Source organism: Saccopteryx bilineata, chromosome 2 (assembly GCF_036850765.1).
Source record: "Saccopteryx bilineata isolate mSacBil1 chromosome 2, mSacBil1_pri_phased_curated, whole genome shotgun sequence".
Lineage (NCBI taxonomy): Eukaryota > Metazoa > Chordata > Mammalia > Chiroptera > Emballonuridae > Saccopteryx > Saccopteryx bilineata.
In genome coordinates this window covers 41,014,893-41,029,892 of record NC_089491.1, presented here as the reverse complement: position 1 = coordinate 41,029,892, position 15,000 = coordinate 41,014,893, and the positions used below count along the sequence as shown (strand labels likewise).

At 51.1% G+C, this 15,000-nt stretch overlaps 1 protein-coding gene across 5 annotated transcripts in view; it reads left to right on the top strand.

The window, feature by feature from the left end:
* DAPK1 (death associated protein kinase 1) overlaps nt 1-15,000 on the top strand; it is a 194,530-nt gene that overhangs the window by 165,736 nt on the left and 13,794 nt on the right. For all 5 annotated transcript variants that reach the window (XM_066256949.1, XM_066256947.1, XM_066256945.1 and 2 more), the window contains exons 20-21: nt 9,490-9,712; nt 14,259-14,447. In XM_066256949.1, coding sequence (XP_066113046.1) covers nt 9,490-9,712; nt 14,259-14,447 — 412 coding nt within the window. The remainder of the gene's footprint in view (nt 1-9,489; nt 9,713-14,258; nt 14,448-15,000) is intronic.

Genomic DNA, 15,000 nt, shown 5'->3' with positions numbered 1-15,000 from the left:
TTGGGGAGTTGGCTTATTTTTATTTTGTTTGATTGTCCTTCTAATCAGATTTTCCATAAGCTGATATAAAAAAGTAGTTGCTTTTCCTAAGCCCAAGACTAGACACTGAGAATGATACCCAGGAATATTTGGGAAAAGAGCACAAAGTTGGGAATTTGCCCAGAATTTAAAATTTACAAGTAAGCTGCACTTGCATAATTAAGAGTTGCTGTTCCATCGGTTCTGGGTCTGATTACATCCTGCCACGTGCAGAAAGCCACATCACCTCCCCAAGCTCTTATCTGGCTTTCCCAGATTGCAGGATGCTCGTCCCTGTCCATCAGCGGATGTTTAGTCATCTATTCTGATGAGAAAGTGGAAGCTGAGTTTCCAGAGGGAAAGTTGCTGGAAGAAAGGAAACTGAAGGGCTTCAATGAGCAAAGAGATTACCAAATAATATTCATTTAAAAGACAGTCACAGAGTCTACTAAACGCCAAGAACTGTTCTAAAGCTCTAAAGAGATCACAATGAACTAAAGGGGGCAAGACTCAGCCAATAAACATAAAAGAAAAATGCAAAATAAGCCAAATTAGAGGTTGGCAAACGATGGCCTATAAGCCAAAACTGACCAGCCAACAGTTTTTTAAATAAAGTTTTATTGAAACACAGCCATACGCCTTCATTGACTACTGTCTCTGGCTGGTTTCTGGATACGTGCAAGTCCCAGCAGAGACCACTAGGCCCTTTACAGGAAGTTCTGCTGCCCCCTAGTGTAAGTGCAAAGGATTCGAATAGGAAGAAATGAAAGAAAGTAAGAGGAGGCGGTGGCAGCTACTTTCCACTGACTGGTCAGGGAATGCCTCTCTCATGGTGACATTTAAACCCATACCTGAAGGGAATGGAGGAGGCAGTCAGAAAGAGTTGGTGGAAAAGTAATGAATGCAAAGGGCCTGGGGCAGTAAAGAATGTGGTGTGTCCCAGGAAACGGACCAAGAAGGAGGGCTTGGGCCTGACCAGGCAGTAACGCCATGGATAGAGCATCAGCCAGGGATGCTGAGAACCTGGGTTCAAAACCCCGAGGTCTCCAGCTTGAGCATGGGGTCGCCGGCTTGAGTGTGGGGTCATAGACATGAACCCATGGTTGCCAGCTTGAGCCCAAAGGTCACTGGCTTGAGCAAGGGGTCACTGACTCAGCTAAAACCTCCTGATCAAGGCACATATGAGAAAGCAATCAATGAACAACTAAAGTGCTATAACTACGAGTTGATGCTTCTCATCTCTTTCCCTTCATGTCTGTCTGTCCCTGTCTTTCTCTCACTAAGAGAGAGAGAGAGAGAGAGAGAGAGAGAGAGAGAGAGAGATTGGGGCTTGTTTCAGTTGTATTAAACAGGCGAGAACAAGATCTGACTTAGGTTTTAGGACTTGACCTCTCAGTGCTCAGAAGGTCCAGATAGAAGGGGTCCTGGTAGCCAGGTGAGCTATGAAGGTGCTTGGACTGGGGTTTTCCAGGCTGTGACTCTGTGCAAGAATACAAACGGAGGCTCACGTTCCTGGGTAGATGTTTGAAGTCTATGACTGAAGCTAACAGGGAGGGAAATGTGTGTCCTGCCGCCCACTTTAACAGCACACCTTCATGACCACCTGGACGGCCAGTTCGGGTTCAGAGTTCTGATTCTCTGAACTCTGGCGGTCGATGCTACTTCCCCCTCATCTTTCCAGAGCCGACAGCCCTGCACGCAAGAGATCACACTCACAGACACTCGGGGCCTCCAGCCACCCCTGATGGTTTGGGGGTGCAGTGGGAGACACAAACAGGAGAATACTTCAAATGATGAGAGAGGATTTAGGGACTACGATACTCCCAACTCTCCACTCCCCTGGCGTTGTTAACTGCAGTGAGGGCCTGACCGGCCCAGGCTTTGTGGCCAGCCCACGCATGTGGAGACTTTGCAGCTCCTGTTACATATAGACCAGGGGTGGAATTTTGTGCTCCCCTTTCAGAGAAATCGATATTCTGTCGTCTTCAGAGCCTCTCGGCATCCAAACCTTAGCCTGCATTGGAGAGCACAATCTATTGTGGATTGATGGAAGCTGTCTTGCAGATACTGGTCAGAACCCGTAATCCACCCCTGCTGCACCATCTAGTGGTGAAAGTGATACTTCGGTGCCCACTTGGAGAGAGATTTCAGAAACTTCTGTCGGTCCTGTATATCTTTATCAAATTTAGTTATATTTAGATTCTCCAAGATTTTTAGTGAGCATGAGGAGGGATCACCCTGCAAGATGAGTATAGATTTCTGTTTTTTATTATTGTTGATTTTAGAGACGGAGGAAGGGGAGAGAGAGACAGGAACACCAATCCGCTCCTGTATGTGCCCTGACCGAGGATCGAAGTAGCAGCCTCTGCACTTCAGGACGATGCTCTAACCCACTGAGCTACCTGGCCAGGGCAAGGTTAGATTTCTTTAAAAAGAAGACTCGAGCTTATTTGGTTAGACAAAGTGGTGTGGGAGTCAGTGCCAGCCAAGCCCGTTAGCTCCTGGTAGGAGGGAAAGGGAAGGGTTGGAGATCTGGGCAGAGGCCTTGGGCAGAGGCCAGGAGGGAAGGTGGCACGTCTGTGGTCCTTTTATGCCTTTTGGCTTTGAAATCCTTCCCTCACTGCCTTCCCTCATCCTCACTCAAATAGAGTGGATGTGTGGGTGTGTTCATGCAGGCCTGGTGAGGGGAGAGCATGAGGCAGTATCCCGGTATTACCCCAGGTGCGCATGGGCAAGCGTTCCTGGCTCTGCGGTGCAGACGATCATAGGACGTCATAAAAGCTGAGCTGGGAGTCCAGCAAAGCAGTATTTTCTTGGGGAGGAAACAAGATATCTTGAAGACAGTATTGTTTGGGAAACAGCATGTGAGCTTTGACTGATCCTGATATGAACACAGCCTCTTCATATGGAGTCTTGCTGTTTCTGATGAAGAATTAAAGCCTTCTTTACCTCCCGGGGACACCAGAGATGCTAACACAGCCCACCCAGCAATCCGAGTCACTTGCTCAGGAAGAGAGGTGCTGAAATGAGATGTGACCCGTTTCTGTGAAAATCCAAAGCAGGGAGAGTTCATCTTACTCTTTACCTTTTGATAACAGACTTATAAATCTTACTTTAAATCAGAATGCCCCCAAGGCGACATTGCACCTAGGGACCTTGCACCAAAGTGGGGCGTGTCTTTTGAGTGGGACAAACTGGAACCGGCCCTCCTTGAATATTCTTCAGTGCTGTAACTCAGTCCAGCACACCCCACTTTGCAATTCTGCCCTCAAGTTACAAATCTTTGTTTAAAACCCACCGCCTCCCCTGAGCAGCAGTAGAAAGAAGACCTGGTGGTGAGTTCTGTCTTTGCCTTTGGGAAGTGCCAGTGGCCCCTCTGAGCCTCGGTTGCCCATCTGAAAGGGAGCATGACCACATTAACCACAAAGGTTCCTTCGAGGTTTAAATAAGGAGTGTTAGTGACCGCACAAGTAAGCTAGAAGATGTCGTACATGTGGACGTTACTGCTGCAGACTGAAAAATCATCCATCTCCACTCCAGGTGCTAAAGAAAAAGTAATTCATGACCCCTTATTAAGGACAGGAACGCAGACTCTATTAAGGGGCCACTGCAGTGGGGGTTGTAGCAGAGGAGAGAGGTAAGCTCAGCTCTGACTTCAGTAAGAACAAGTGGAGATTTATAGCCAAAGAGCAAGGTGGGGTCTGTAGATAAAAAATTGCATCAAGACCAGAGAGCTTCACCTGACCAGGCGGTGGTGCAGTGGATAGAGCGTCGGACTGGGATGCGGAGGGCCCAGGTTCGAGACCTCGAGGTCGCCAGCTTGAGCGTGGGCTCATCTGGTTTGAGCAAGCTCATCAGCTTGGACCCAAGGTCGTTGGCTCGAGCAAGGGGTTACTCGGTCTGCTGAAGGCCCACGGTCAGAGCATATATGGGAGAGCAATCAATGAACAATTAAGGTGTCGCAACGAAAAACTGATGATTGATGCCTCTCATCTCTCTCTGTTCCTGTCTATCTATCCCTATCTATCCCTCTCTCTGACTCTGTCTCTATAAAAAAAAACAAAAAACCAGCGAGCTTCTCGCCTGACCAACTGTGTTGAATTCTCTGAGGTGGTCAGCCAGGTGCAGCTACAGCAGGAGGCAGAGAGGAGGGAGGCTCAGAAGGAAACGTTTCTTAGACTCCTAAGTTTCAGAGATAGGTGTCAAGAGGAAGGACCCAAGGCACAAGCTCCACCAAGGGGGAGAAGCAGAGAGGACCTGTGGCAAGGACCTTTATTGGGGGCCAGGGTGGGGTACACAAAAAAGGCACCGAGGATATCACTGGTGTGTTTGAAGGTCACTGAGCCACAGTTGAGGAGGTAGGAAGGGAACCACTTATCATACTGATGGTTCTGGGTGGGTGCTCTTAGCCCATTCAGGGACGCTAAGGCAGTAAGAAAATAAGACGTTTTAAAGGTTACAGGACACAGACTTGAGGATTCTTGCTGAGGGCAGGACGGGGTGATGAGATATCAAAGGTGGGGGGTGAGCAATATGATCAGATATCAAGGGGGGAGGAGGGATTGTCACTAAACTGATCCAACAGGATTCTTGCTAAAACTGAACTAACCGGGCCGTGGACACAGGCCAAGGTCAAGACCTTGAGGGCTGAGGGCCTTACTAGAGTTAGGACAAATAAAGTCTTCGTCAGTGGCTGGTTCTTCTCTCTTGCCTCTGGGTCTGCGACCAGCCTGGGAAACAGGCACACAAACGTTGCCGGCCGCTTCTGGCTACCACTGCCCTGCACGGAACTCAAAGGAGTGAGAGCTCAGGGGTGGGCAGTGCAGAGCCAGGCCAACAGGACTTCTCCCCGCTGCATGGGAGCAAGCCAGCCCTGGCTCAGAGAGGCTTCTGCAGGCACCCGGGGCAGCGTTGTCCATGGGACCATGGTCCAAGTCACATTAGAGTGGAAGGGCCTGAGAAACTCATGCAGAAGAAAAGAATATGCTCTCACCTCTTCCCATAGGACAGGAAAGAGCCACAAGTTCATTCATTGCACAGGCACCCGGAACCCAGTGATCAGATTAAAGGCCACGCGGGTTCTCTGCCTTTTACCTGTCTCAGGACTAACAGACGCTGGCGTCACACAAAGGATCTGTGTGTCACAAAATAGGTGGAGAACTTTTGTGCACTCTGTGAATCTGTGAATTGCTCAGAAGGGGAGGTGATCCTCACCACACGGTGAAGGTGTGAGCAGGGGACGCTGATTGAAAAGGAAGAGAAAGGGGCTGGTTTTGAAGGTTAAATATATAGAATGAAGGAAGGTGGATCTGCTTCAGGGCATTGTGGGCTGATGTGCAACAGTAGACAGTATCCGAGAGATATCCAGCCCCCCATTCCTTCCAGCCTGGTCGGCAGCACCTCCATACGTTACTATCTCAGAAGAGAACCTTTTCAGCTTTTGTGTTGACTTGCATAGTAATTCAAGGAAATTGCTGGCAAAATACCCCAGCCCTTTCTGTGCTCTGCAGCACTTTGCCTTTGAGGTTCAAAGAAGAAATCAGAGTAAAAACAACTTCACGTTCTACACATCACTGTCCGAACCATGGTCTCTAACCCTAGCCAGTCCAACCTTGTCTAACGTGCATTTAGTGGTGCCTTCGTTACCCTCCGGAAGTGAAATTCACAGATAACAACATACCTACTCAGGTAATTTTAAAAAATTAATAGGATGCCTTAACTGTAATATAACAAAGACACCAAAGAAAAATATTTACAGTAAAATCTAGTGTTTCAGTATGTGGAGCACAGGGCATGAGGGGGCGTAATGAAATTGGCAGACTCCCCAGCCTGCCCATGGTCACTGAACACAGTGCCTACAGACGCCCGGGATAGTGTCTGCTGCCATGACTCTCGGAAAGATCAAAATTATTTACATATATTTTCCACCAATTTATAAAATAGTGCATTCTTGGAAAACTCAGTATGTATTAAACCATACCCTTCCCCCCCCCTTAAAGAAAATACCTGCCGGGTATTTTCATATGTAAAATGAGTCAGTTAATCCTAAGATCAGATACTATAAACAGGTTTATTTCCTATATAAATGCTCAGCAGACACTCAGAAGTCAGCTCAGGAGAAATCTTACTGTTCAGGACATGGTGTACATATATCTGGGCACCTCAGACCCACCACCAGAAGCATCCCCCAAGAGTGACAACTAAAAATGCCACCGCAGGTGTCTTAAAAGCCTGCTAGGGGACAGTGTTGCCCTGTTGAGAAAGAGGGGTTACAATTTATCAATAAAAATAAGGGTAGGACCTAACCAGTGATGACGCGGTAGATAAAGCGTCTATACAGAATGCTGAGGTCTCAAGTTCAAAACCCCGAGGTCTCCAACTCTGAGCACAGGCTCATCAGCATGGAGTTGCTGATTTGAGCAGGGCACTCATCCACAAGATCCCAAACTTGAGCCTAAAGGTCGCTGGCTTCAGCAAAGGGACGCTGGCTCAGCCCTGGACACAAGAAGCAACCAATGTACAGCTAAAGTGAAAGCGACTACGAGTTGATGCTTCTCACCCTCCCTGTCTCTCTAGCTTGCTCGCTGTTTGTGTGTGTGTGTGTGTGTGTGTGTGTGTGTCTCTCTCTCTCTCAAATAAAATAACATAAAATTAAATTAAATTAAATTAAAAAAGAAAAGAGGGGTAGGAACTTTGTAGCCTTCAGGAGAGTTGTGAGTTTGTTATACAAGCTTGCTTGGTTGGTTGTGGGAAAAGTAACGGTGGCTCAGCCAGGATTTAGAGCTGGAAGCACTGGCCTGGCCAGGTCTGAGGATGCACTGAGATAGAAAGGAGGGCATTCATGTCTGAAACGCTCTTGCATGGGTCACCTTTGACTCAAGCCATTCATACCACACCTCTATTGAACATCCTGTCTGGGCCAGGTGCCGGGCTGCCGTCTCCCTGTTAGGTTGGCTCCTATCCTAAAGGGCAAGAGCTTAACACAAGCACCCTGCTGTTTGGTGAAGTTATGATGAAGAACCATGGTGGGCCTGAACCTGCCAGGGAGAAAAACTCCAAGGGAAGTCAAGATAGGTCTCGTGGGACGCATGGAAGTTAACAGGCTGGAGCAGAGAGGATCATCCTGGGTAGTAGAGAAGGAATCACCTCAGGCTGCATGTCTCAGCTCTAACGGGTCCTGTTAGAGAGCCATCAGCCAGGCAGGGTGTGGAAATGAGACTGGCGTGTGAGACTGGGTGGGGCCAGGGTGGCCTGATTGATGTCCCACAATGTAGACCTTGAGGTGCATTCTCTGAGTGCACAGAACACCTTGCCAGCACCAGCCCTTCCGTTATATTTGATGTCAGAGTGTTCACATGTGTGTCTCCCAAGACCGCAGATCTGGGACACGTCCAGACGTTCCCACTCCCAGCACTGTACTTAGCCCACAGGAGGCCTTTCTTAGATTTTTACTGATGAATGAATGAATGAAAGTGTGGTTTATCCGGTGTTGGGGAGACTCCTGCTTCTCCCTGTAAGATTGAGAAAGAATGTGTAAGAGTTATCATGTCCCCTGGCTCCCTCCCTAGCTTTTTTACTCATGATGTCCTTCTCTTCATCTTGTACCATCAGTGTCGTAAAGGAGGGGCAGGTGCCACGGCCACTCTCACAGGGCTGACCCTGTTTCACACAAATCTCTCCACCCATTCATTATGCATCAAATGCAGATCGACAAAGCCTTAGAGACAGACAGCAGACCGGAGGCTGTAGAGACAGACAGCAGACCGGAGGCTGTAGAGACAGACGGCAGACCGGAGGCTGTAGAGACAGACAGCAGACCGGAGGTTGTAGAGACAGACGGCAGACTGGAGGTTGTAGAGACAGACAGCAGACCGGAGGCTGTAGAGACAGACAGCAGACCGGAGGTTGTAGAGACAGACAGCAGACCGGAGGCTGTAGAGACAGACAGCAGACCGGAGGCTGTAGAGACAGACAGCAGACCGGAGGCTGTAGAGACAGACGGCAGACTGGAGGTTGTAGAGACAGACGGCAGACCGGAGGTTGTAGAGACAGACGGCAGACCGGAGGTTGTAGAGACAGACAGCAGACCGGAGGCTGTAGAGACAGCAGACCGGAGGCTGTAGAGACAGACAGCAGACCGGAGGCTGTAGAGACAGACGGCAGACCGGAGGTTGTAGAGACAGACGGCAGACCGGAGGTTGTAGAGACAGAGTAGAGACAGACAGCAGACCGGAGGTTGTAGAGACAGACAGCAGACCGGAGGCTGTAGAGACAGACGGCAGACCGGAGGCTGTAGAGACAGACGGCAGACCGGAGGCTGTAGAGACAGACGGCAGACCGGAGGCTGTAGAGACAGACGGCAGACCGGAGGCTGTAGAGACAGACGGCAGACCGGAGGTTGTAGAGACAGACGGCAGACCGGAGGTTGTAGAGACAGACGGCAGACTGGAGGTTGTAGAGACAGACGGCAGACCGGGGGTTGCCAGGACTGCGCAGAGAGAGAGTGAGGAGTGGCGCCGATGGGCGCGCTGTCCCCCATGGGCGTGGTGTCCCCCCATGGGTGCGGTGTCCCCCATGGGCGTGGTGTCCCCCGATGGGCGCCGTGTCCCCCATGGGCACGATGTCCCCCGATGGGCGCGGTGTCCCCCATGGGCGTGGTGTCCCCCGATGGGCGCCGTGTCCCCCATGGGCACGATGTCCCCCGATGGGCGCGGTGTCCCCCATGGGTGCGGTGTCCCCCATGGGCGCGATGTCCCCCGATGGGCGCCGTGTCCCCCATGGGCACGATGTCCCCCATGGGTGCGGTGTCCCCCGATGGGCGCAGTGTCCCCCATGGGTGCGGTATCCCCCGATGGACGCAGTGTCCCCCGATGGGCGCAGTGTCCCCCATGGGTGCGGTGTCCCCCGATGGACGCAGTGTCCCCCGATGGGCGCGGTGTCCCCCATGGGTGCGGTATCCCCCGATGGACGCAGTGTCCCCCGATGGGCGCAGTGTCCCCCATGGGTGCGGTGTCCCCCGATGGACGCAGTGTCCCCTGATGGACGCGGTGTCCCCCGATGGGCGCGGTGTCCTCCGATGGGTGCCGTGTCCCCCGGGTGCTGAAGTTGCTCTGGAACCAGACAGTGGTGGTGGTGGCACAACCTTGTAAATGCACTAAAAGCCTCTGGATGGCACGTTTCAAAATGGTTGAAGTGGTGAAGTGCATGTTATGTGCATTTTATTTTTTTAAGTCAGTGAACTAGAGAAAGTACTTAATAAATTAACACTGCTATATGGAACACTTGAGAGTTGCTTAAAGAGTGTTATGTGCATTTTACGTGAACCTGTTAAACATGTGATGAGGGCAGAACAAAGGGGGACGTCGCAGCCCCGGAGGACAGCGCTGGGCTCGGCACACGGGCATCAGCACAGCCACCGCCCGGAGCCTCCTCCTGTCCTGCGACTCACAAGCCCCTGTCGTCTGTGTTCAGGATACACACCGAGGACTCTTCATCCAGCAGCTGCGACCCACACAGAACCTGCAGCCGAGGATCAAACTGAAGCTGTTTGGCCACTCGGGCTCCGGGAAGACCACCCTGGTGGAGTCCCTCAAGTGCGGGCTGCTCAGGGGCTTCTTCCGGAGGCGCCGGCCCCGGCTCTCCTCCACCAACTCCACCCGCTTCCCGCCGTCACCCCTGGCTGCCAAGCCGGCAGGTAGGTGCCTCCGGCGGCCCTCTCTCCAGTCGGGGGCTTGCTTGCATTTCCCCCTCTCAGGTCAGGGTCTAAGACGAGTGGTGGCTTTGTTACCATCACTGGGTCCCAGCTGGCTGGCGCCCATCGCCCGGGGGGCTTTCAGGGGCGGTCTACCCTGGCTGTGGGCCTGGGGCTACCGCCCTGCTGCCCCCGGGACAGCGAGGAGAGGGCCTCCCAGCAGTCACGGCCACAGACACAAAAGGTCACAATTACAGATGTGCACCCAGCACAGTTGTGTTGTGTTCTACTCGGGGACTCTGCTCTTGAAGACACAGAGCCTGGACTAACATGTTCCAGCTCACACAGATCAAGTATTGGCCCCAGGAAGGGCCTCACGCCTTGTGGGAACACCTAGACATTTGAGGACATAGAGCAACAAAACTGGGTTCATGTGGAACCCCCATTCTGCACATTCACAGTTAGCCAGTGGTTTTGAAAAGCTCTTTAATGGTGTTCAGTATTGGTCCCTCCACTCACTTGGACCCTCAGTGGGAAGCAGGCTTGGCTGTCTTCCCCACCTTCCTCAGGCACGATCGTTGGCATCGTCACACCCCGAACTTCAGGGTTATCTGTCCTTCCCCAGGGAGAAACACCCACTGTGAGCAAGAGGAAAGTGTACACTCCGGGTGTTATTTCTCCTGAACCCCACTTTTTAAATGTATTGATTTTAGAGAAAAAGAGGAAGAGGGGGAGTGAGAGAAAAATTTGTTGTCCCACTTATTTATGTACTCATTGGTTGATTTTTGTATGTGCTCTGATCGGGGATTGAACCTGGAACCTTTGTAGTATCGGGATGACATTTTGAACAACTGAGCTTCCCAGCCACGGCAACTCCTGAACGCCACTTTAGAGCGAGGGACTTAAGTTTTGCTAACGTAAGAGTAGAGAGCTTCAAAGATTTTCCTAACCAATGTCAGTTTTGAGACCTGGTGCCTCAGATTGATTTTCTGTACAGCGTACCACAAAGGTGTCATCTGCTCCCTAGGTTGAAAACAGATGTTTTATAGTTTGTGTCTCTGTAATTCCTCTGTCCGTGAGGAGGGACGCCTGGGGAGCGTTGGTACAACGGGAACAATTGACTAAGATTCCTATGCCCTTTCACCTGGTCTCTGAACACAGCAGAAACTTAAAGAAAAAAGTACCCGAAATGGATTTTTTATTAGAATGATTATAAAGTTGCTAGCTCATGTTGCTAATACTTACTTATGAAGCACAAACTGTGTCTGGAACTTGGCAAAGTGGGCGTGTAAAACCTCATTTTATCCATGAGACAGGGTTATGGGTTGTTTTTACCACCGTTTTACAGAAGCCTTGAGGGGTGAGGTGGGCTGTCACACAGCCGATGGTCATGAAGCATCGGGCTCCTGAGCCGGTGCTTATTAATGACACAGCTTCTGAGGAAGGGCGTTTGTGTGCACACACTTCCCACTCGCCACTATAATTTTGCTGGTGTTCCTAGTCCTAAGTCGACTTCCTGGCAGTTATGGAGTCACTCTGGAGAGAGCCATGCCAGCTCTCACCTGCTGTGGGTCTGAACCAGTGATGGGGGCGGAGAGGATGGCGTGTGTGTGTGTGTGTGTGTGTGTGCGCGCGCGCGCGTGCATGTGTGTGTTGGGGGCAAAGAGGATGGCAAGTGTGTGTGTGTGTGTGTGTGTCTGCGTGCATGTGTCTGTAAGACCAAATGCAAAGAGATCTATTTGGATCTCTGATCTAAAATTTTATGTCTTCACTGGGTATGAAGGTTATGGCCCAGATCCCATGAGCTAAACTGAACCAGCCATACTTTAGTGGCATATGGCTCCCCTCAAGGAAGAGATTTTATCTGCTGCTCAGCCCTCCCACTCAGAATATCTCCATTCATCTTCCTTATGGTTCATTGTCCACACCTGGAAGAATCTGGAAGTAGATTCTTGATAAACTTCAACTCAGGATGACCAGATTATCAGAAAGTCTCACAACATCATTCAGCCAGTGCTTAAATAGACTTGGTCGCGGGGCTCAGTGACAGAAGATTCTCTCGGCCAGACGAGCCCTCCCCAGCTGCAGTCAGCACAGAGACGCAGTGGGTCTCGTCTGGGGGCTGCTTCTCTCGTCCCCTTGGCTCCCCTGGTTCAGAGCTGCCTGCTTGGGAAGAACCCTCCAATTTCTAGGTCAAGGTAACTCCTTAGCGAGGGCCCGGCTGCTCGGTAAGGACTGTTAGGAGGTAAACACTGCTTTTTTATATCCCATGAGTCTTAGTTCTTTAGACTCTCTCTGGTGTCCTGTCATCTTATAGGATGCTGGTTTCTAACCAAAATGGAGAAAACCTTCAAAATGTGTTCCCTTTTCCTGGGAGCTGACGTCACTGCTCTCTCAGGAGCTCAGCTCTGCTGTCTGTGGTCCCTCGACTGAAAGAGAGCCCTCCCAGGATTTGCAAGACTGAAGACAGTAACAGATGCCAGAAACTCATGAAAGAGGCCAAGGGGACACCAAACGGTTGTCCGACTGACAAAGTTGCTGCTTTGGGGGAGGCAAAGACAAAACCTAGGAAGCAGCAGGAGCGTGTGGAAAGGCCCGTGCGTGGTGAGCGCAGCTTGTGCTGACCCGTGTTCCATGTGCTGCGCACAGCAGCTCATTGGCGCCCCCAACTTCGAAAGGTGGTGTCGTAACCCACTTCAGAGAAAAGTACCCCAGGGCTCACAGACAGAGGGTGTTTCTGCCTAAGGCAGAGTCGCACCCCGCAGCCTGGCAAGCCACAGTTTTTGTAGTATGGGGGAGGGGAAAGAGAGAAATCGAATCAGCTGCCAACAGTGAAAAAAAAGGTGACGGGATCAGCAAACAAAAGAAAAAATAAAAACCTCATTGCCACAAACAATACCATGGTGATTATCAGAGAGGAAGGGGGGTGGGGAGGTGGAGGGAACAGAGGGATAAACGGTGATGGAAGGGGACTTGATTTTGGTGGTGCGCACACAATGCAATATACAGATGATGTAGTATAGAATTGTGTACCTGAAACGATATAATTTTATTAACCAATGACACCCTGTTAAATTCATTAAAGATAATTTAAAAAAATTTTTTTTTAGAAAAATCCAGAGATTTCAATAAAATAAACTGGATAAGTTTGCTTCTTGTGGAAAAGTGGAGCTTTGGCCACAGTGGTTTCACAGTGCGGCCTGGTGCCAGTCACCGGGGAGGAGGGCAGCGGCCCCGTTCAGAGGCGCAGTCTCTGCATTCCCCCACATCCTCCCAGCTCCTAACTTCGAGCCCCGTAGACCAGGAGACAGAGCTCAGAAGCGGACTCCACCATTCCATGCATGAACGTTTGCCCTGTGATAGAAATGACATTTCAGGAATGCAGTGGAGTGTGGGACCCCGGGGCTAAGGTCACCCCCTAGTTGACGTCAGAGGTGTAATTCAGTCGCAGGCCTGTCTGGTCCTGTGAGGTAGCCTCCTGGAGGGCATAGGCAAGTAATGGAAGAGATGGGGAGCCCACAGTAGCCTGTGTTGCGTGATGCCCAGGTGGTTGGTCTGGTCCAAGGGGTGGGTAAACTTTCTATCCAGTCTCTGAAAGAGACAAGATTCATCAGTTAAACCTAGAGCTGCCTGCAGCCTGGAAAGAGCCAGGAGCCCTGCCCACAGCCTCAGTAGCAAGCCCTCCTCCTGACCAGGGCGGGACAGGCACACCCTGGGCGGTGGGGAGCCGCAGGCAGGAGGCCGGCAGGAGGCAGTGCCTGGACCCCACTACAGCCCCAGTCTGGAAAGCTCACCTGTCACTTCCCGGCCCTCACAAAACAGCATTCACAGTGTCCTTGGAAAAACAGAGCATGGCAACAGATATGAGGTGACATGAGGACCACCTGGGGGAGACTGGGTTGAGGAAGAGGCAGGCGGTACTGGCTGGGTGTGGCCTCCAGAGAAGGAGGTCTGTTTCCAGAAACAGCCAACGCTGTCACCTCGGAGTGGCACCGCTAGTTCGGGCCTGGGGCCCATGCTCTGCTATGTCCCAGACCAACACTCTGGACACCCATGACCTCACTAGAATGGTCAGGCCTTTTTCCTTTCCTGGGAGAGATGCCCTCCTGGGTCCATTTATATCACTCAGACAGCAGGAAGCTTGTTCTCCTTAAGAAAGTTGGCTGTCTGTGTTACCATCTTCTGAAAACACTGGAGGCTAAAGGCTGAGCCACCAACCAGGAGACAGGACCAGGAGGCCCTGCAGTGCCTCCCACTGGCTGACCCGAACCAGCAGCACATGGCAAGCAAGCCTAGGAGATGCAGTCCCTTGGGGCTGGCCTCTCAGGACAGGGGCACAGGAGGTGGCACCAACAGAAAAAATCAGCCCAGCATTTCTGGGAAGTGATGCTGCACAGCACACACAAGGGGCACACACAGCCCTGCCTGAGGCAGGAGTGGGGTGGGGACAGAGTGTCCTGGAAAAGAGCAACACAAAAGCAAAGGGGGGGTGGGGCGCAAGCCTGCACGCTGCCCCGGGCGAGTCTCACCGCTGCCTGTCTGCCTGCAGTCTCTGTGAGCATCAACAACCTGTACCCGGGCTGCGAGAACGTGAGCGTGCGGAGCCGCAGCATGATGTTCGAGCCGGGCCTCACCAAGGGCATGCTGGAGGTGTTCGTGGCCCCGTCCCACCACCTGCACTGCTCCTCCGATGACCAGTCCACCAAGGCCATCGACATCCAGAATGCCTATTTGAATGGTATGTCGCTCCCACTATGAAGGGGAAGGGCCTCAAGGGTCCCTTTGCCAAGGCTATAAGTGATTCCCCAAAGGGAGTCTGTCCCCTTGGGCAAGAGCCCCAGCCCCACAAAGAACAGAGGAAGAGCCAGTGCAATGATGTGGGAAGTCACCCTGGACTGAAGCAGGGCTTTTTAATACCCCTAGAAAGTAAAGTCAACTCCTTGGTGTCCTCTGCACATAGCAGTGCACACAGTAGGTGCTTCATAAATTACTTCACTGTTGAGTAAATTAATATGTTCTTTAAATTAGAGATAAATATTTACTTGGATGGGAAATCTCATAAAATATGATCCCTCTAGCAGTTTGATATGCCCAATATAGAAGAATAATTATTTTTAAATACATCTACACTCATGGCTAAAGTTCTGATATAGACACAGGCAATTTTTTTCATATAAGCAAAATTTCAAGTGTGTTCTTTGCTTACAAACATTTCCAAAGGAGTGAAATGTTACTGAGGGTGGTTCACTTCTTCTAGACCCACTGCATCTTCCCTGTAGCACCCCCCTCCC